Source organism: Amblyomma maculatum, chromosome 1 (genome assembly GCF_055883805.1).
Source record: "Amblyomma maculatum isolate TAMU_Amacu chromosome 1, ASM5588380v1, whole genome shotgun sequence".
NCBI classification, from domain to species: domain Eukaryota; kingdom Metazoa; phylum Arthropoda; class Arachnida; order Ixodida; family Ixodidae; genus Amblyomma; species Amblyomma maculatum.
Genome location: NC_139344.1, coordinates 328,404,810 through 328,426,108, shown reverse-complemented (window position 1 = coordinate 328,426,108; position 21,299 = coordinate 328,404,810). Strand labels below are relative to the sequence as shown.

The 21,299-nt window shown below is 42.6% G+C and overlaps 2 protein-coding genes across 3 annotated transcripts in view; one reads left to right on the top strand and one right to left on the bottom strand.

Annotated features, from left to right (window-relative positions):
• Positions 1-1,864: 1,864 nt before the first annotated feature.
• On the bottom strand, positions 1,865-20,729 carry Mcm10 (minichromosome maintenance 10 homolog). The gene is made up of 17 exons (XM_084587060.1): positions 20,377-20,729; positions 19,727-20,305; positions 19,574-19,658; positions 18,934-19,096; positions 18,584-18,745; positions 18,145-18,275; positions 17,424-17,504; positions 17,159-17,248; positions 14,733-14,918; positions 14,043-14,122; positions 13,006-13,226; positions 11,122-11,254; positions 9,225-9,358; positions 8,220-8,333; positions 6,741-6,889; positions 3,116-3,158; positions 1,865-2,227 (listed from the first exon to the last, which is right to left on the bottom strand). The coding sequence occupies exons 1-17, from the start codon at positions 20,381-20,383 to the stop codon at positions 2,153-2,155; spliced, it is 2,433 nt and encodes an 810-aa protein (XP_084443186.1). The 5' UTR covers positions 20,384-20,729; the 3' UTR covers positions 1,865-2,152.
• The window catches only part of Upf2 (UPF2 regulator of nonsense mediated mRNA decay), a 40,822-nt gene continuing 40,252 nt past the window's right edge, over positions 20,730-21,299 (top strand). For both annotated transcript variants that reach the window (XM_084587056.1, XM_084587054.1), the window contains exon 1: positions 20,730-21,247. In XM_084587056.1, the coding sequence (XP_084443182.1) occupies positions 21,245-21,247 (3 nt within the window). In that variant the 5' untranslated portion in view covers positions 20,730-21,244. The remainder of the gene's footprint in view (positions 21,248-21,299) is intronic.

The following is a 21,299-nucleotide window of genomic DNA, read 5'->3' as shown; positions in this document are numbered from 1 at the left end:
CTATACTGGTGTAGGTTAAACAAATGGCCCTATTAAATGTTTTCCCCTTAAAATAGCCCGTGTCCTACGGCTGCAGCACCGACAAGAAAAAAGGTTCGTGCTTCAGCTCAAGTCACGAACATTCCCATAACAAATAAGACAAAAAAAATTAAAAGGTCTCTTAGATGTCTCTTAAGAGGAGAATGGCAAAAGCCTACCCTTCCTCTCCTATCATTTGCCTCTGCATTGGCGTTCGTTGCAGTACATACATATAATTGTAATTGGTTGCAGGAAAGGAAAGGCACAGTATTTGTCACTTTCTCTGGCAAGTGCGAGTTTGTACGATGCACCATCACTCATATCCTGTCGCATGGCGTTCAGTTCCTTGGCGCGCATTCAAGTGTGGCATTGCAGATAGCAGGAAAGCTAGACAAGAACTAATCTCGGGGAATCTGGCAGAATATGACAGATCTTGCGCGCTGGATTTCGTTCCATGAGACTAGAAGGGCCAACACCCCATAGACTAAGAATTGTTTAGGTGGTGTTGGAAGGGCCCTGCCGCGGTGGTGTAGTGGTAAGACGCCCGACCACTGCGCCGCAGTACCCGGGCTCGATCCCAACCGCCGGCAGCTACGTTTCGATGGAGGCGAAACGAAGTGGCATTAGTGTGCTGTACGATGTCAGTAGGTTTAACTGTATTTAGATTACCAATATCACAGAGAAGAGTACAAAGTATGTAGCAGGTAATCTGCACAGTAATTTAAATGTCAGATGAAAATTTCGATGGAAATCATACTGCAGACGAATTTGAAGGAACTACTAAATTTGTTTGCCAGAACAGAAAGCGCACATTAATACATATGCGAGCACGCTATAGGTGTGCACAAATATGTTGCATAGTAGCCTGACAAAGTGAGAATAATGAAATTAGAGATTTAATTGCATCATGCACAAAGCCAGCTCGCATTATCCTACCTGAAAAAGAAATTTTTGTGTTTTCAAATTCTCACCATCTCATTTCTGTCACTGTACCTCACAGTGGCTGCTATTTCAGCGTGGGTGTGTTTTTATTTTTGCTTCCCATCCTATTCAGAGCACTCTAAAGGTGTCCAGAAGGGTAGCCATGCATCTCTCATCCCTCTCCTCCTACAGCATACCTGTTAACAACTCCACGAGCAGACATTCCATGTGATTTTCCGTATGCCACAGGCAGTGCGTGCAGCGACGATATATGGGCATTTCTTCTCGGCGATTACGCACATTGTCTGTGATCCAACAGTTTTTAAGCCCCAGGTCAATGAGCGGACGCACACTCCGCATACGCGTGTGGCGCATGGTGCATGCACGATGCCGAGATTGGACCAAATCAGGCCAAGTACAGGTGTAATGCTCTGTTTTTTCGCACCGGCAAGAAAGCTTCTCCTCAAGGACATGTGCTCCCGCAAGGCAGTTGCCCCACAGTATTGCATGAACTTGCATGGAAGCCATCCTGTGGGAGTGCACTCTTTTGCAAAAACCTTTTTGCCGCCCCCCTTTTTTTCCCTTTGAAACAGTCATGGGGATGCCTTGTAAGAGCTTTGCGTGGGGTCGCTTTGGTATACAATCACGTGCCAAAATTAGCCTAAACCGAAAGGCATGAGAAATACTTTGTCTAAAGCGTTTTTTTTCACATTGAATGGAAAACCAACCTATGGTCTCGCATCATTTATGCCATCCAAGAATTCATCTTAACCGAGTTTTGTCGGAAATCTACTATGCATAAAAACTGACAGACAAAAATAGCATAAATTATTTGATATGTACTACATTCTTTACTTTTCTTCCATTTTCTTAGTGACACATCAATGCAAACTGAACAGTTGGCATGACCAGATAAATGGTATGAAAAAAAAAAAAAAAGTGATTACTAGCAGCTTATGGTAGGAAGGTACATTTGGTCTAAAATATACCTGTTATATCAATTCTAAAATCATGCTACAACTGCCAGCTTATGGTTCAAATGCTAAGACGTGCATAATGAGATGACACGAGGAGTATGCTATGTGTATGCATGTAAGACTCATGCATGATGACTGTCATAATGAGCATGAAAGTGTTGCTTCTCAGCGTTGTCAAAATATAAGTCTGATGGTATGATTTGTGCGATATGTTACAAGCTAATACTCTAAAGACATCACTTATTAAGGAACTTCAACTCTTCCCCACGAATCAGCAGTTTCTCTCTATCGAGAACAGGGCCTGGTTTTGGCTGAAAAAGAAAACGGGAACATCAATGAAAAATGGCTGTGAAGTGACGAAAAAGAGTTTTGCAACTAAATAATTCCTGCAACTAACTCACACATTCACTTAAATGAAGCAAAGTTTGGTCACACTGCTATGCATTCAAACATTATGGAGCTGTTCAATTTTGCACTATGTTTCTATTATTTTGTTTCTTTTTCACTCTCGCACATGAAGAACTACACAGCAGGGAGAATTCGATTCCTGTAGCCAAAATTGATGAGACATCAACGCTCGCAATAATGGGCATTGGTCGGAATATGGTTAATGTCCAAACTGATATTCCGCTCCCCGCGTATGCCCCGGTCTGATTAGCTCACAGTGGGCATTGGTCGGAATATGATCAACGTCCAAACTGACCCTCCGCTCCCCATCTGATTAGGAGAACACTAATATGTACATTTTTCGTTAACTAAGGCATTTGCATCACGTTTGTAACCAAAAATGAATCGTTATGTTCGATCCCTGATATCCTCAAAACCAAGCCAACACTGGGGGTGTGTCACGGCCAGAAATACCCGACAGCAAAACGGTTAATGCAAGTCTCGAGTGCACCTAGAGAACAGACAAAACAAACTCCCGGCAAAAGAGCAATTCGTCGAGCAGATTGAAATTTTTCTGAAGCAGAGAGAGAAATATCAAAAGCGCCAGTAATGCAAAATTGTAAAACACCATTTTTGTGCTGTATCATTCTTGCGTCAACCTGAAGGTGAGCATGTGCTGAGCTAAAGACTTCTGGGGAATTTGCTAAAGCTGTAAATGCACCTTGAAGCTTGTCTGGTCAGTTAATCCATATATTATTAGTATTAAAGCATCGGCACTCGAGAAGAACTAAAAGATGAACTAGTGTCTGTACCTTTCCCATTGATGTCCTTTCAAAATTAGAACCGTTGCACTTTCTGGAAAGAGAAAGAACAGTTTTTCAGTTTTCAGTCAAAAGCATAATGTACAATATCAGAGGCTATCGGAGGCACGTATTCACATTGCTGGACATCATTACTGAAGTATTCAAACTTAGCTGCTTTCTGGATAATTTTTTATGGTGTGCTTTGAAGAAAAAAAGAAAAAGAAAAGCAAACTTTGTTTATTTGGTACTTCAAGCCATCCCTATATGCAGGGCATTTTGGGGAAGCCCGCGACTCATTTTTAAAAATGGGCTACTAGAGATAAAAAGATGGCTTTAATGACGAAATAATACCTTCCTGTCCGATATCATAAAAAAAGATAGATTTTGTTAACTAGTCAGCTGATTAATTAAATCCTAATAGCTAACCTTTTAACTACTATAGATGCTAGACACCTGGCTGCAATTAAAGATATGTAGGTGACTATTAGTAATGGCCATAGGTGTTTTCAAAATTTTGGAAACACTATCGCCCTTGGTGCTACGGCTAAGTGAATTACGGTCATTTCCCATTCAGTTCGAAAGCCACGCACTGCCCGCCTGCGACTGTCACGCTGCGGCGCACCTGCCACGTGAACTCCTTGTCCCCGTTGCGGAAGGAGCAGTGACGAGCATCGCATCGCTGGTAGAGCGGGTGGGACAGAGATTGTCATATGGCACATGCACCACAGAGTCCTGCATTTTCATGGTCATTGCTGTACGCTCACAGCTGTCCCATGATATTCTAGCTTGTTGTGCTACAGCATCAAAGGTAACCGTGTTTTCAATATTCTGAAAACAGATATGAATATTACTAATAGTCAGCTACAAATCTTTAATTCCTACTATGCACCTATCTGTAAAAGTTAAAAAGCCAACTGTTATTATTTAGTTAACCAGTTGATTAATTAACATGACTTAGCTTTTTTATGATGTCCACCAGTGCTGTTACCACCTTGGCAAAAAAAACCCATCCATTTACTTCAAAAAACTTATTTTAAAATATAGCTGCTGGGCTCCCATGAGAAACATGTTATACAGTCAAGCCCACTGTAACAAATGCTTCCTTACTATGAAGGATGGCAGTGCCACTGTCAAAATATGCATTAGGGCGATGGCACTGCGTCTAAGGTAAAGCTAATGCCAGGCACATTGGTTAGAGTGAACAAGGAGGCATCGTCAACTTGACCCCGCAGTCAGAACATGTGCACTTCCGACCAGCATGGTGACCAAAAACTCCCCCAGAAAAGCAGAGAGAGAGAGAGATAGAAAGAAAAAAAAGAGCAGCATTAAAACTCGCAATCAAGCACACATCGATGGGTGACAATGTTGATTGGTGCATATGCGTTTATCAGCTGGTCTTGAGTTGAAGCCAAAAGAAATGTGTGTCTGTGTGTGTGGAGGAGGGGGGGGGGGGGGTGTATAAGGTCAGCTTAGAAAGTGAAAGCGCTTCATGCGGCCAGTGATCAAGCTCTGGCAGATTTAGTGACGGCTGAATTCCAAACTTTCTGTAGCAGAAAATTCCAAATTCCACAAGATTGAGAACAAAGAGTCCACACAATTCCGTGGGAGACATCAGACTGCTTCAGAATGCACCTCACGTTATGGTTAGGACTATTAGTACAAACTCGTCTTTTTCTTTTTCTTAGGTGACCTTTACCACCAGGCTCAAAAGCCACTAGGAGAAGTCAGCTTTTCAATAAACTTTGGCCACAGCATGAGAAGTGCAAAAGACTGTGGTGTGGGTTGCCGAGAAAGAGCAAGCACTGACAGGGTTAAGTAAAGCACAGAGAGCAAAGGAAAAACAGGCAGCTGTAAGCAGCATGCAGCGTAGGCATGGCAGTGACAGTGGCTGCTGTGGTGTGGGAGGATGGACGCATTATATATAGAAGATTTGACTTTAATTGATTCTGGTGCCTGCATTGGAAGTGTTGCCTCTTACGCATCATCGACCTATCCGCTCCTTCCGTATTTCAGTGTTCTATTTGGGTTTTCTTGGCGGAGATTTGGCTATGGTTGACTTTAACAGCTTGAGACTCCACTAATATTTAAGTTTTCTCTCGAGCCGTCAAGTTCTCCCGCGTGTTGTATTGAAGCAAATAACGTAAAATAGTCATTCTTCTATCTCGCTGTCGTTCTTACCGATGCCCGTAACAACAGTACAGTCAAACTCACTTATAACAATACCGATTTTAACAATATATCAGATATAACAATGGGCAGCTGCTGCACTGTCAGGTTTGCCATGTGTTCTATGGTAAAATAAACCGCTTATTACAATGGTGTCATATTATATTACCAGTTGTGACAATCAAATATGGTCGCTGAAAGTCAACAAAAACGCGGAAACGTGGCGACCACAAAAGCGCGCGTGTATGTGAAGGCAGCGACAACGCCCATGCAGTGACAATAAAAAAAAAAAAAGGAAAAGAAATCGAAACAGAGCATGTCGAGCCAATGCGTTAGATGGGTACGCCGGGGAAGCTTGCATGCCGCGGAGATGCGGGGGAGGACGGAGTGCTTCATCACGCGGAGGAGGGAAGGCTTAAGGTGCTGCTAGGCACGGCCATTATGAGGGAGAGCATTGTGCGCTCTCCCTTGAGACCACCCGTTAACTAGGGAACTCGCGTCCTCTCTGCCTCTGCACGGTGGAGCAGTCCATTCTGAGGGCGCACTGACCGTGGTGCGCTGCACTGTCCTCCCCTATTTGCTTTGTCCAGGTCACCGTTTTGTAGCAGGTGTGCAGTAGTCTTCGTGCACGTGTCTTTCTAGCATGGTTCTCCTAGCGTGTCATCATCTTTGCTACGATCTTGCTGGCCCTGCATTCAAGAAGTATACGTGGACCGGGACTTGTACAATGAGGGCAAGACTGGGCTGTTTTTGTAGATGCTACCGTCAAAGACGCACGCTGTCAAAGGCGATCCCTGTAAAAGCGGCAAGCAAAGCAAGCTGCGTGTGATCGTTTTCTTGTGTGCCAACATGAATGGCAGCGACAAGTGCTTCGCCTTCGTCATATGGAAGTACAAGAATCCCCGCTGTTTTCATGGTGCCGCGAGGGTCCCGGTTCGCTACCGTTATAATGGGAAAGCATGGATGACGCACAAATTTTTAAACCGCGAGTGGCTAGTCGAGTTTGACCAGCAGATGCAGTGCAAAGGCATGAAGGTGGCATTGGTGCTCGACAATTGCACTGCGCACCAAACAGCTCAGAAGCTCTCGCATGTGGAAGTTTTTTTTCTCCCACCTAACACCACTGCAGGCTTGCAGCCTATGGATGCAGGCGTGACTGCTTGCTTCAAGGCACTGTATTGCCACTGTATTTTGAGCAGGCTCGCGCTGAACCTCGACATTTCTGTCCGAAAAGAAGCAGGCATGCAATTAGTCCTTTTAAAAAAAGTTAAATGTCTCATTTGCCTGACTGCGTTTCTGGCCATCATAGAGAAAGCCCAATTACTACAAACCTTGGATATAATGAATGCTCGTGACTGTCAGATTCTTTATAAGGAGGCTTGACTGTATTCCTTAATTCGCCGAACGAGGCATGCAAAGGAGTTTCAGCCTGACGCAGAAGCGGTTTATGCAGTCATTTCATCCTCACCTGCAGCTGTAAGCTGGAACCTTGCAGAAGGTAGCCGTGCGTTGACTACAGTCTTTACAACGGAAGAAGCGTTTCATGGCTTTGTGATGTCGCAGTGCATGATTCTCCTTCTTGCACAAGTCAGACGCCTTGTGTGCTGTGTAATTGCACTGGAAGGAAAAAAAAAAAAACGGGGACACTTAAGCTCCGTCTTAAGGGCATGATCTGACGGAGTTAATGGCTCCTATCAGCGACTCACACCGCAGATCCTCATTCACATACACGCATATGCTGATCACTTAAGTAACTAAAGGGCCCCTGAAAAGGTACTTGGGATAATATTCTCATAAAAGAAATCCATAGAGGTGGCCTTTGTGAGTATTAGAGTCAAATTTAAAACCTTTCGCATGAAGCCTATAATTTACAAATAATAATTAAAAAATGGTCCTGGTGACCGCTTCTCGCAATCGATTAGAGAGACACCTCCCCGCGCACTCCTTTCCCGATGATGCCATCGCGGCTTGCTGGGTGCCCCTGCTGAATGAACGCTCCCAAGTGATGCAGGCTAGACAAGGCATGGTGAGGTGATGGTGCGACTTGTTTTCTTCGATTTTGCTCTTGCACTCCAGCATACACTAAGTTGAGGGTGAACAGGAGAAGTATCATTTTCGATCATCAATTCTCATCTCACTCGCCGATCTCAAAAAACCTGCCCTAGATGGTAGCCCCTGCCAACTTCGCCTTGCCATGTGGTCACCTGACGTCACACAACCTGCCAATTAATTGTGTCAGGCCGTGTCCACACATTGGAGGTGTGCCCTTAATTTTTTGGGGCCCCGATGGTCTCACTGGCGTATAACTAATGTAGAATACCCTATGACCCTTACTTTCAAGGTCACGATTGTGGTGACATCAGAAATAATGAAGTAGATATACTGATTTCTGAACATGGATATGTGAGGACTTTTATTACGTGACATTACTGAAAGTAGTGCAGAATGCAGAATTCAATTTCTTCATTTAGAAAATACTTTACGGCATGCTATTCCTCAAGGCACATCTCATCACATCATCACATCACATCACTTTAATACCTTAAAGACCCTCATCAGAGGGTATTACATAAGGGGTGGGGCGCACAGAAATGAAACATGAGAACGAAAAGAAATACAAAAAGTTTGGTGCTCAAATACAGTATATGCGACAAAAGGATGGAGGTTTTGGCTAGTTGGTACATTATTAGATATTTCTTCACGGTAAGCAGGAACCGCAACGGAATACAAGGAAACGGTGACATAGATGCAATGCTGAACTTGGGCGTAGGGCACGGCTTCTTAGTATTGCTTGAATGGCTCTAGAATGAAACTCTTTGCAGTAATGCCCTAAATTTCCCTCAGAATAAGGTTTTTGCGCATGCTAGGCCTTTAGGATCACTATATGGGCGTCAGAGGAATGGAGGAAAAAATAATGCATTGTACAGGTTAGAGAAAAATGATGTACCTTCTTGCAGGAAACCACATCGCACTGTATTTCAGAGACAGAGAGCATCTTCTCTTCCAGCTGCTCCTTCTTTTCCAGGATGCTGAAGTACTGCTCTTCCTCCTCTTGCTCCAGCTGATAAATGCAACATAATCAGAGGTAAACTGCTGGCACTGCAAAGCCGTACACTGTTCACAGCAGTATTACAAATCGCACAAAACCAGAGACTGTTTTACAACTGCCAAGGATAGGTATTATAGGTATTGTTCAAACAAAAGCGGTCCTTTATACTTTAGACCAGTTAGTAAATATAACTATGGCTATTTGACCTCATATAAAAATAAACTGAACTTGTTATGGTGCAGTCAGGTTTATTGCTGACAAGCAGTTTCCTTAAGAAATGAGCCTGCAGCTGGCAATAAAAATCCCATTAAAAGAAAAAAAGAATGTGGAGGTTGATGGCTGCTCACTTATTCCAGCAACAGGTGGTAGCTTGCTCTTAAGAGCAACATTTAGGTAGTTGCCTAAAATGGGGATGCATTTTATACCCGGAACCTGAAATTTAGTCTAGTACCATAATGGCACATCCACCAGTTATAGACATATTTTATAACTGCACCTAATAATGTAGAGTGGTTTTTCAATGCACTACTGCTTTTGAAATATCACAACTACTTAGGGATAATGATCGACCTATACTTTGTCTCTATCAGATATAATAATAATAATAATAATAATAATAATAATAATAATAATAATAATAATAATAATAATAATAAAATAAAATAAAATAATAATAATAATAATAATAATAATAATAATAATAATAATAATAATAATAATAATAATAATAATAATAATAATAATAAACTGTTGCAGAAGCTAACTCCATCAGTACTGTATTCGAAAAGTTCCTACAGGAAAAAACAGTGTTCAGTTTTAACCTAATCTTTCAAAGCTGTCACAAATGTATGTGTAATGTATAAACTACTACATAGTGCATCATCAATGCAAAAAATGTCATACATCATCCAGTTGATGTGCATGAGATGACTTTTGTCGAAGCAGCTTGTCCACTTGATCATCGTTTAATGATGGTCCAAGACGGGATTTTTTAGCAGCTGGCATTTTCACTGGGCCATCATCTTGACCCTCCATGCCTGAAATGGCAGCATAAAACAATCGCTCAGATAAGAAGCAGTCGCGGTCAGCTTGTGTAAAGCTAAACGTCCTCATGGCTACAGGTACCTGTTTCAATTATGAGCAGTTTGAAACCCAAGTAAGCTGCCACACTTCGCGCGTCGGAAGGTATGCGATACGATTTCATGCGACAGCTGCACTAGCATGCTTTTTTCTACCTTGATTTCGACACATTACGTCTGACATTTTGAGGTGCACACAGCATACAACACTGGCCAGAGCAGTTATTTTGTTAGATCTGTAGATATATACAAAACTCGTCAGATGTGCGAGTTGCGAAAGCTTAGTGCATAATTTCGGGTTCTTGCAGTCAAAAAAATCTGCAACGCATTGTCCAGGCGTGTGATGCCACATCAGCGAGCAAAATGCGGAAAAACATCTGCGCAACAAGCGCATCAGATATTGTCAGCTGCCGTACAAGTATCGAGGGCGTTATCTTGCATCTGAGAACTATTGCTTCGCGGCGTTGGTGGCAGTCCAAGCCAAGCTTTCCATCACTTGCGTCCAGTCTGTAGGCGGCTGTACACTTTGCCCCCAACACCTCTTTAAAAAAAATGCCAATTACTTTTCCAACAGAGCTTCCATGTTTGTTGCCCTGCTTAGTTATGCATGCCAGCGGGCACTGTGTTCCGATACAAAGCAAGAAACAATTCCGCACTTCCTCTGTTATTTGGAAGATTTTTTGGAACTACAGTAGAACCCCTTTGTAGTAGTCTCTGAAAACGACAAAAATCTTTACTATAGAAGGGTGTTTACTATATGAGTTGTTGGTGATCCCATGGTACTGAAGATGCTGTCTGGTAATTAAGTGGCTACTTACTGGACACGTCTTGTTGCTTAATTAAAAAACTCTAGAGTACCTTCCATTTCTCTTATCATTTTTTCGTGCCATTTTCTTCTTTCAATTCTAAGATTTTTTGTTTGCATCTTGCGGAAGTACCTCTTAAACATGAGGGCAATGTGGCCATGAATACCCAGTTTGTTTTCACCTGAAAACCAAAGCCTTGCATGAACACGGCGTCTCCTCAGCTGTTTCTGTCTTCTAAAAGGCAATACGAGATGAAAAATGCGCGCGGCTGTCAAGCACTGCAGAACTGCACACGCCGCGCCTCCAGTTCTTACCACTACTGGATCATGCTTTGTGCTGCGCAATGCTGCAAATGCTTGGCCGTTTTTTCCCTTCCCTATTTGTTGCTGCACTTGTACTCTCCTTTGCTTGCTGAATGAACTGCGCCACCTTCTTTCCATGTTTGTAGACAGCATTGCTTTTTTTTTTCCCTACACGCTGCAAGGTTTCCCTCACGGCTCCAAGGCTTACGCAAAGTTGGCTACTCCTGAGTCCTGCTAAGCCCGGTGGAAAAGGCGGTTAGAAAAACACTCGGTGTTTATTTTCTAAAAAAAAGATAGATAGAGAGAGAGAGAGAAGTATGCCTCGTGATCTTCGGTAGTGCGCGTGCGGCGATGTCATTTCGTGGGAAATCGTCGCCGCGGCCAGATGCACTTTACTATAGATTTTTACTATAAAAGGAAAAAATATGCACAGTTGTTTATGAACGATGAACTGGGACTTCAGTTTCACTTTACTATATATGAGTTTGCCATAGCGGGGTTCTACTGTATTCACCTAGGTACGCACAAGAGATTCCACCTGTTCTGCAACTATTTCATGTTACTCATGAAAATGATGCGCTTGTAATCAGTGCTAGATAAAACCAATGCTTACAAGACGTTGAGGGTCCCTCCAGTTTCCTTTGTATTTTTTCCTGCGCTTCTACTGATGTAGTATCCTTCTTCACCGCGTTGGGGTCTTTTCGCACGAGGGGAGCCTTTGCTCTCAGCTTTTGCGCTGCTCTAAGCTGTTGAGAGGGGGAAAAAAAAAAAAAGGAGACAAAATTTAACACTCTAGATTCCAGCAGCAGCTTAGTCTGAACCTAAATAAGCACTACATAAAAAGCAAAGACTGTAAAAAGCCACTAATATTATTCTCAAACCTATTTGCAGTAATCTCCAAAGACAACCATGATAACAATATATAACGGTAATGGGTGCAACAACTAACTATACATTTTGTGAAACATTCTACGATTCTTTAGATTTACGACTTCATCAAATCTCATAAAAAGCATTGAGCACCATAAAGATGGATTTTTATGTTCACCAAAGACAACGTAACAATGCAAGTACAATAAAACTCCCATAAAGTATGGCATGGCCGGTATGTAGGAGTGGACATCTGAAAGCTGTGTGTGGGCTATGAAAGATGTTATAATGGAGGATTATGGATTAATTTCTACCACCTTGAGTTTTTTAATACCCACACACACCTCGCAGCCCCGCCAGGGTGTTGCAGTGGTAAGACGCCCAACTATTGTGCCGGAGTACCCGGGTTCGTTTCGATAGAGGCGAAACGGAGTGGCGTCCGTGTGCTGTGCGATGTCAGTGCACGTTAAAGAACCACAGATGGTCGAAATTTCCGGAGTGCTCCACTACGGCGTCTCTCATAGCCTTAGTCGCTTTGGGACGTTAAACCCAACAAAACCAAACCAACCAAACACACACCTCGCAGCACAAGGCCTACTTTGCATCTTACTTTGCCACTAAGGAAATGTTGCCACCGCGGCCAGGATTCGATTCCAAAACATTAGGCTCTCGTGGTTAATTCAGATTTCATGTGAGTGGGAAATAACATTTGAACTATATCTGAATGTCAAATTACCGAATGGCTCTATCAAAGCTGCCAAATACCTATTTGAGTAAAAGTAAAATTTATTAAGGCAAAAATCTGGGAACGCTGATCTCCTTTTAAATAGAAACTGCGTAACAAATCTGTTTTTTCACATTTATTTCCACTGCATTTAAGGAGACCTCACTGCAAAAACAATATATATATAGCATGTTATGAGCACATTTTTCATTGAGATGGAATAAAAGAAATAACCATCCCGCAGATTGAAGCAAGGAAAAAGCATAATGCTACAGTGGCTGGAAATTAATGAGCTGAATTATAAAAAAAAAACAATGACAGTTATGATGTTTGGTAACGAGAAACTCGACGACAGCTTTGCATGTATTTTGGCTTTGCTACGATATGCAGAGGCGAAGAATTCGAGAGACATGCAATGTATGTGAAAATAGAGCCTATACTGTTTTTTGTCGCACATAGCCATCCTTTGGCTGACACTCCTTTCGTAGTTATTGTTACAAAGAAGGCGTTCACGTGACACCTGCCCGAGATGCTGTTGTGCCTCGTCGACATATTGATGCTACCTGAGCGAGATCCCTGGTCCATTGCCCCTGTCATACTGACCTCCACTTACCACCCTATGTTTCTACCCTTCCTTCTTCGCCACTGCCCTCTTTGTTCTCTAGCTGCATTCCCATCCTACGCCTTTCACTCTTTCCCTCCTATTGTGCCAAATATTTGCGTAACTGTTGGTCAAGCAGGCCCCATAATTAACATGGCGCCACTTCCGAAGCCTGTCTGAATTTGGTATACCAGCGTCAGCTGCAGGGCATCCGAATAAATGAGTAACAAATTTGTTTAGCAACTGGTACTACAGTTCAGGAGGCACGAGCAGTACACATCAATTATTACGTATTTACCCACCTTTGCTATTTCAGATGGAGTTAACGCCGTTAGTTTTGGTAATGGCGCTGAGCACAGGCCAAGAGGCCTGCTAGAAGCCGGCCCTTTCGCCAGTGATGGCGGAGCTGGTGTCTTCTTGGAGTTCAATGGTGAACTTGCAGCTAGAGATTTCATACCAGCGCTTTGCATCTTGAGCAGGTCCTTAGCAGTGACAGAGACTATTTCTCTCTTGGCAGATACCTCTAAAATAAATAACAATGATTAAAAAATTTGTTTATGAAGATGGTGATTTTACAATAATGGCACAAAGGCGAATTGGCCAAACAATGCTACAGCAGTGTTCTGTATTAGACCCCAAAATATGCAACATGCAGGGAAATATGAAAATTGATAGGCGCAGTGAGAATTCTATGAGCACGAAGTCAAAAACTGACAAATCACAAATAATTATTCTAAAAAATAATACTACCACATGGATTGTATTAAAGTGATCAATAGCAGTTTGTAGGCCTCTCCTCATTCGCCATGTTCCAGTTTCATTTCTGAAAGTATTTGTACAGAACAGCTGAATGGCAACCTTTTCATCCGCGCCTGCTACTGTTCCATTTTACAGACTGGAGAAGCAGAGCTGGGACAAGAGGTGATAATGCTTTTGTCATCTCGTTCTTGTTACTACAGAAGTACATCAACTACTGAAACTTTCACAGTGTTTGCCAAGCGAGCGATTTCTTTTCGCCCTTCACAATGAGTGAGCAGTGCCCCCATATTCAGCACAAGCTATAATTTGTGAACAAAATTAATTTCCGCAAACAAGTTTCTGCCCGATGATCGCACTGCATTTTTTTAACAGGAAGCATGTCTAGGAAAACACACCCCGTTGTTTTTCAAAAAGTAAGCAAGCAAGTAAGGTCGAGCGGCCGTACGTGGCTATCGCGGCCCAGCTTTTTTGTCTAGCAGCGCATCTACTTAAACAGGGGGCTAGACCGTTGTTACAAAACAAAAATATATATGCACAAATTTAGAAACAAAAATATACAGAAAGAAATAAAACCAATTACCAGATGTGGAGTCTGTCTCTTGCACCACATGACGAAGGAAGTTACGAGAGCCAGCACCAGGGTTACACAGTGCCTTTCCCCTATATAAATAAAAAAAAAAAAAAAAGAATAAAAAGCACTTTTTAGCTCTCTCTGATGTGGCACTTGACAAGTTAAAAGTACTTAGCTTGTATATTATACAGTGTGTGGGGTCTAACCAAAGCTCTTTAATATTACCAGTGGCAAAACTTCCCATAAGGTCTTTGTATTAAAAATAACGATCTGACCTGGCCAAACTTCGGGTGCTTACAGACTGTGGCAATGCCTGCAGTCATTACGCTGTGTCCAACTTAAAAACTGATGATTGTTGATAATGCCTTACCACTAGGCAATTAAATCAAACAAATGCAGTATTGAATATTAGTCGACACAACAGTCAGTCCAAGAGACAAATTCGGAGCTAGAAGAAACAAGAAAAGAAATGCTTTCCAGGAAGTAATAGCGACAAAAGATGATACTTTTATTGGCTGCTTCCAGATGGTGCTGCCGCTCGTAAGCGTCCGAAAAGCGGCTACTAAAAACTAGTTACTTTTTAAGCGAAGTTTCTTAACTGGTATGATCTAGGAGCTGAGGAGTTTAACACCCTGTAGCAATGCGAGCTACAAAGCTTGCCATAGAGGCATACTAAACAATTGTGAAATACAGACTTACAAGAAGTTGGACTTGACTGCAACAGTGTTGATGGCCTCGTTTTCAGATGAGGAAAGATGCTTCAAACGGATAGCTTCTGCTGAGGCTTGTCGTGCAGATCTTTCTATTTCTTCTGCCTGCTTGGCAACCTTAAGGTTGCTCAAGATCAGCTTGTCTTTCGCGCGAAGGGCTCTCGTTGCCTCCCGCCTAGAGGGTATAACAGATGACTTGTAATATGCACCTTATCTGGATGACTGTTGTATGTACATCATGTAAGCAGCAAACCAACAGCGAGTCAAGTAAATTTCATGTTAATGTTCACAGCTGCTCCAGACCACTAAGCAATCCAAAGCAAACCCTTGTCAAAGTAAGGACAGGACATTGCTAATTATTAAGGAATAAGAAATGCATAGCAATATGTCATTCCTAGCTTTTAGAAGAGGCAAGCGACAATGAGATGGAATTGTTTGGTCAAATAATCAGTTGATGACAGTGAGAAGTAAAGAAATTTGTGACAATTTTTCCTCCATTCCATGCACTCTTCATCAGATACGGGATCTGTTTATTTAATTGGTATTGCTATTTATTTCAAAGAAAGGCAGTCGCATAGTATATTCTGCTGTCTTAGTCAATCCTGGCTATATTGAACTCGAAGGGATAGTGAAATAGTTCAATGCATTAATAACTTTACATATGAAAGACACCAACTGAGAACGGCTCTGCAACTCTGAAGCGGTGTACACACTTAGATATGGTGTACTCTCACTGGCGGAGCGCCTCCAACAGCGATGCTTCCCGCCAGCACAATGCTTGCTGTGGGCGCGGTGACACTACGGAGAAACGCGAGGCCTACGGGCAAGCCAAGCGCCATATCGCACTACCCCATGCTGGGCGGTGAAAAGGGGAGTGCACTTAGCGCACTTTCCCTTTCCGCTTTGTAGGCACGAGGTATTGGAGTACCACAGCCTAATCAGCCCACGCCTCTCGGCCCACTTATGTGCAGACCCGCTCTGACATATGCGGGTACTCCCGGCATGCAGCGTAGCTTAGGTGCCATTGGAGTCGGGGCTTGAATTAAAATTTCAGAGAATGGTCATTGGAAAAAAAAAAGCACCCCTGATTGCAAAAGGCGTAATTCTGTTACTGGTACATTATAAACACACTAATAACTCAGCTTAAATGGGGTACAGTTGATTTCTGCGTCAGCTTCAGCAACAAAGCAGGCCAGGGGAGAGCCATCGCAAACATTTGGTAGCTAAGCTGGCTTCACTGCATAGCAACCAGTGCATCGAACAATGGCTTCCTTGCACAACAGAAATGTAGAGTTGAAAGCAAGCATGCCAGAATGAGGCAGTTTTCAACCCGGCTCTATGCATGAAAGGTGGTCGTAAGAGTGTCATAGGGAGAAGCGAACCTTGCAGGGGCATGGCACGCAGTTTGACATATCAAATGATCTGTTGAACGGCAGTTCGATAAATGCGAACACTGCTACACTTTTGCATGAAATTTTCAAGGGGGCATTCTGCGAGTTTGACATAAGCAATAATTTAATACATCAGGAATCGATTGTAGTACACCTATCGGCTCCTCCTTCACAATGACTTGTCAACACACTGCTCTGTTCAAAGAAATGAGACAGCTAAACAGGCAAGTGGCACATGCCACTTTTTCAACTCGTCATCATATGATCCCTTATTCTGTATTGCAAAACAACATTCTGTGATACCAGTCAAACAATGTTTCTGATACTGATATGTGCATCTCCTAGTCCAGTGAAATTGCCTATGCAGTGACAACATAGCTCTTATGCAAAGGCTACTCAGCATACTTTTATACTAAATAACTTTGTTTATTCCTTCAGGTACAAGGGTGTTTGCTGTGATGACAGAAAAAAGTTCCAACTGCAAAACACTTTTGCGCTCTGCAGCGAACATAGTCTTCTTAAGTTCCATCCACGCCACTTGATCATTTAACCTAGATAAAAAGGCCCCAGACAGTACACATTCTTTGTGGAAATAACGAAGTGGTAGTGATAGCTGTGACAGTAAGTGGAATGCTTGAGCCAACTTATCTGCCCCGTGAAATGTCTGTACTGCAGTAATTTGGGAATCGCAATTCTTGAAATACTGAGTTGGTTCTCGCTTCAAATATGGATGGGTGTAGCACTTTCTAGGAACTAAACAGTGTAGCAACATTTATTGTTTTCAAATCTTAGTTTCTTTCAAATGTCTGAAAGCAAGGTGATATGTGATGCCTGTGCTTCCCATAATATATTAGTACAACAGGTTCACCAATCAAGTTGAACTAAGAATTTGGATAACCATTTGGCTCTAGCATTCTGGAAGGTTGTGCATTTACTTCCAATGCTTCACACGTTGTCTATGACGCACATACAGTGTTAGACTGTCATATACCATGTTTGCTAAGGAAGAGTGTGAGCAACTTACGTCGGATTCAAAAACAGTTGGCCACCGTACATTACTTGGCTATTCTTGAGAATCTTCTGTTTCAGTCCACTTGGTGCAACTCCGGAATACCTGTTGGACATCGATATTGAAGCTCTTCGATACTATGCATCAACAAGGTTTTACTGTACTTCCTCACAATGTCTCACTTAGCTTCATAACTCCATAAACCTTTATCTTTTTTTAATACTGATTTAGCGCACACAAACAAGCAGAGAAAAAAAAACGAATCTGCAGAGAGACTCACGATGCTTGAAGGTCCGTTCGCTTAGAACTCATCTTGCGATACTCAGCCTTGACGTGATAAACGCAATAGGGACAAGTTGACCTGAGAGAGACGGGTAAACATTCATCTAGTGGCTGCGAAGCTACACATCAATGATGCCATGTTTTTTCAATCATCAGTGTTCACTATTCACAAATCTCCTACTAAAAAACAATATTCGTATCAGCATATTTAGAGCAAGTCATTCCTAATTTTGTCCAAGAAATCAATACATGCACGTTAACTACTTATGTGAAAAACTGCAAGCTCATCCAAGTGCACAAGCACAAAAAAAAAACTTTTATGCAGTGGTTTTTAATTTCTGCCATACGCCAATGAGAGGCCTATCTAGATTGCATCTCAGTAAACATAGTGTCCTCAAGTAAGAATGGCTACAGTTCCTGTTTTATTGTACTGCAGGGGTTCTCATTCTTTTTACTGTTGAAGTCGCATTTACTTTTTATAGGCGCTAAAAAGCACCATATATCGTGGCTTCCATCATTTTCTCTTTTAAATGCTTGCAAAGAAAAAGGGCATGCATTAATGACCAACTGTACCATGAAACAGTCTGCTATTAATGATTACAGAGTGGCCAATCCCAAAATGAAATAGGTAAGAGAAACTCAGGTAAGGGGAACGTAAGGGAAACTCAGAGTGAGAACTATTGCTCGATAGAGGTTAAAATTACAAATGAGGTACTCACATGTTGACCACATTAGTACATATCTGGCCATCCCTTGTTTTGCCTTTGCAGGTTCCAAAATCCTTGGATGTTCCCATCAGCATTATCTTTCCAGGGTGATCAATACTGAGGCAAACTTCTGTTCGACTGCTCTAGAAAATGAGAAGAACAGCAAAGTTTCTGGCAAAAGTAAAAGGAGAATGCATGCATGTTTCCTGAATTAAACACTCAGAAAATTAAAACAATTGCAAATACCAGAGCTTGATCAGAAACTTGAAAATGAAAGAATACCAAAGATGAGAAAGAATCAAGGCCCTGCTATGCATGCATGTTTACCATTTATAGTGCTTCTTTTGCCCGGAGAAGAACAAAACGCACTGAATTTAATTTTTTCACAGTGAAGCAATCAAACAAAAGAATGTAAGGTTTGAACACTAACTGTTTAGCTATGGAAACTTACATAACTGTCCTTGTTTGGCATGATTGTCGGATTGAGAAAGCCGATCACAGAGCCAACAGATGTTTTCCAGTGTTTCTCATGTACATCACCAAAAAGAAAGACGCAGACAAGATTTTCACAATCTTGCAGGTCGGTCAGCCTCCATATTGAAAATGGCTTTCCCTGAAAATGCAGAAAGTTGTTGCTTTAGTTATTCAAAAAACATGTGAAGTCAAGGGCTAGCACGTGCATATGCCTCTTTGTATGAAAAAATGCCACCTAATTCTAATTAAAATTTAAAATGTTAAAGCTACTGGCCATGCTGTGGAAGGTTTGGTTCGAAAACCAAATGGCTAAGGGGTCACACATACGTTTTTAGATGTCTTTGGTGGTGACTTGTTGACCAAAACGCCTACAGTAACCCAGTCAATGTCAGTGTTCTTCTGCTTAACAAAACTGGGCACCATGGACATCTTGACCATTTTTCTTCCAGTCATACGAGCTTCCATTACTGTTGACGATACAAGAGGTCGTCTGGAAAAGTAAAAATTAGCTTAGCTAGAATGGAGTCTAGGTTTGCTTGCTACAATTCAGCTTGTAATCACTGAACATAGCAAGTACGTACAGCTAAGAGCTAAAACTCCAAATAGCCCATTACCTGAGACAACTGTTTCAGCCACTGTCAGCTTTTGGAAGGATACAATTCACAGACAGTGCTATGATTAAGAACAGTCGACCTATGTCAGCAAAAATATCTACTCTAAGATGGCAAACCATATTTTTAGAACCATTGCACATTTAGCTTTGGCTATTCAATGTCCCCTATAGAAGATGTTGGGCACTAAAAAGAATATATGGTATTGGGAGCTTGTTTCGCTCAGCGATCCCTCACTGCATAGTACTGTGAGCGGATCCACTCAAAGCACAGCACCAAGAAATATTCTGGAGCAGATTTGTAGTTATAACGTCCCACAATACCAAGCAAAGCACATAAAGGCATTGAAGACTTACATTATCCGTATGCCAGAGTAGGGATCCCTCACGCCGCTGCCATCAAGCTCGCCGAGAGGAAGGGTACCTTTGGGCTTATCTTTCCCTGACGATTAAATGAATGGTGAGAAAGATTATATACGTGGACTACAGAACGAGGCGCTTCCAACTTACATGTATCAACAGGTCGCCTCGATGAGAACTCGGATGACTTTCGCCGATCTTCTAGGTTTCTCTTAACGCTTTTGCCAAACTTGCTCAAACTTGCCTCGGTTGGATAGCGCTTCTCGTCATCTGAGGAATCTGTGTCACCGGAATGTACGACACTCTTCACCAATGAAACCTCTGCCTCCATCAGCTTGTTGTCGTCTTTAAACGCAAATATATCTGCATCCAAGAGCTTCATGGGTGCTCGGACAGCGACAGTGTTCTTAGAAGTGCTTTGACTGCTGCTCTGTTCGCTCGAAGAAATGTTCCTCGCCGCTGATGAACTCTGAGATGGGGCTGGTGGGGCTTCTTGGCGAGTCGACTTCTGCCTTTCGAGTTGCTGGCGAAGGATGTTCATCTTTTCTTGCATTTCACGCAACTGCTTTTCAATGTCAGCAGTTGAAGCCGGTGCACAACTAGGCCCATTTTCATTCTTCTGATCGTGGACAGTCTGCTTGCTTTCGGTTTCTGGCGGATTCTGGCCTTCCACCGACTCCAGAAGCTCTTGCCCAAGCAGTTCATCGAGTGCATCGAGGTCCAACTCCTCTGTTGAAAAAGGGCATTCAGATATCAGTGAGAGAAAAAGCCGGTCAGTTCGCAAATACTACAAAACTTACCGTCCATGCTGAAGCAACGTGATTAAAGCTTGCACCAAGAAAATATTTCAATAGCAACAATTTATTGTCCACGCTTTCTACCGAATTCCACGCTCCTTCGCCACACCACCTCGCCTTCCACAGCCCTCCGTACCTCCGTACCTCCGTCTTTACGCGCGCTTTTTGGTAGAGGCGTGGAAAAAAAAAGAAAAAAAAAAAAAATATCAGACCCTTTCTCCATGCTTTGTCCTCTTTTTCTCAGCCTTCCACATCAGCGATAACCCTGCTACTCGTTTCACTGTTATATTCACACTTCTCGACAGCAAAATATTTTACATGAGGCAAATGTGTTTATTCTCCACCACATTCATTATATCTGCAGCACGCACCAGGGGGCTTGGTTTCGAAAACATGGTTGTGTGTTGATGTGTGAGCATGAGCGTTTCAGAATGCGATAAAGTTTTCTCACGTAAACTGTGGCCAAATGGAACTTGAATCGTGCGCAGCAATAACTGTGAAAAAGGTCGTGATGTGATCTCGCTGCTGGCGCGTCGTGTACGTTTGCCGCATGGTTCTCAAAGGCCAGTACGCGCGCATTTTTTAATTTTCTGCCTGCCCGTGCACTCTCCACGTAAGAGTTTGCTATCAACTCGTAACAGTGCTCCACTACGACAGTTTCGTCTTCGGCATGATCTACCGCAGCAAACCGACGTTCCCGCAGAGCTGGGATGTTAGTCGTGTGGACGCCAAATCGTGCAGAATCGCGCTAGCATCGTGTGGCTGATCACGGCATCTGCTGTAAACAGTGTGATCGGACAGACCTCGTGTCTGCGTGTTACTGATCGTTGTGCATCTGTGATCTTTGTGACGGATATATCAACGCTTCCTAATGGTGAGTAAACGTTTATCTGCAGCTTAACATCGTTTTTGTGCTCATGCGGCGA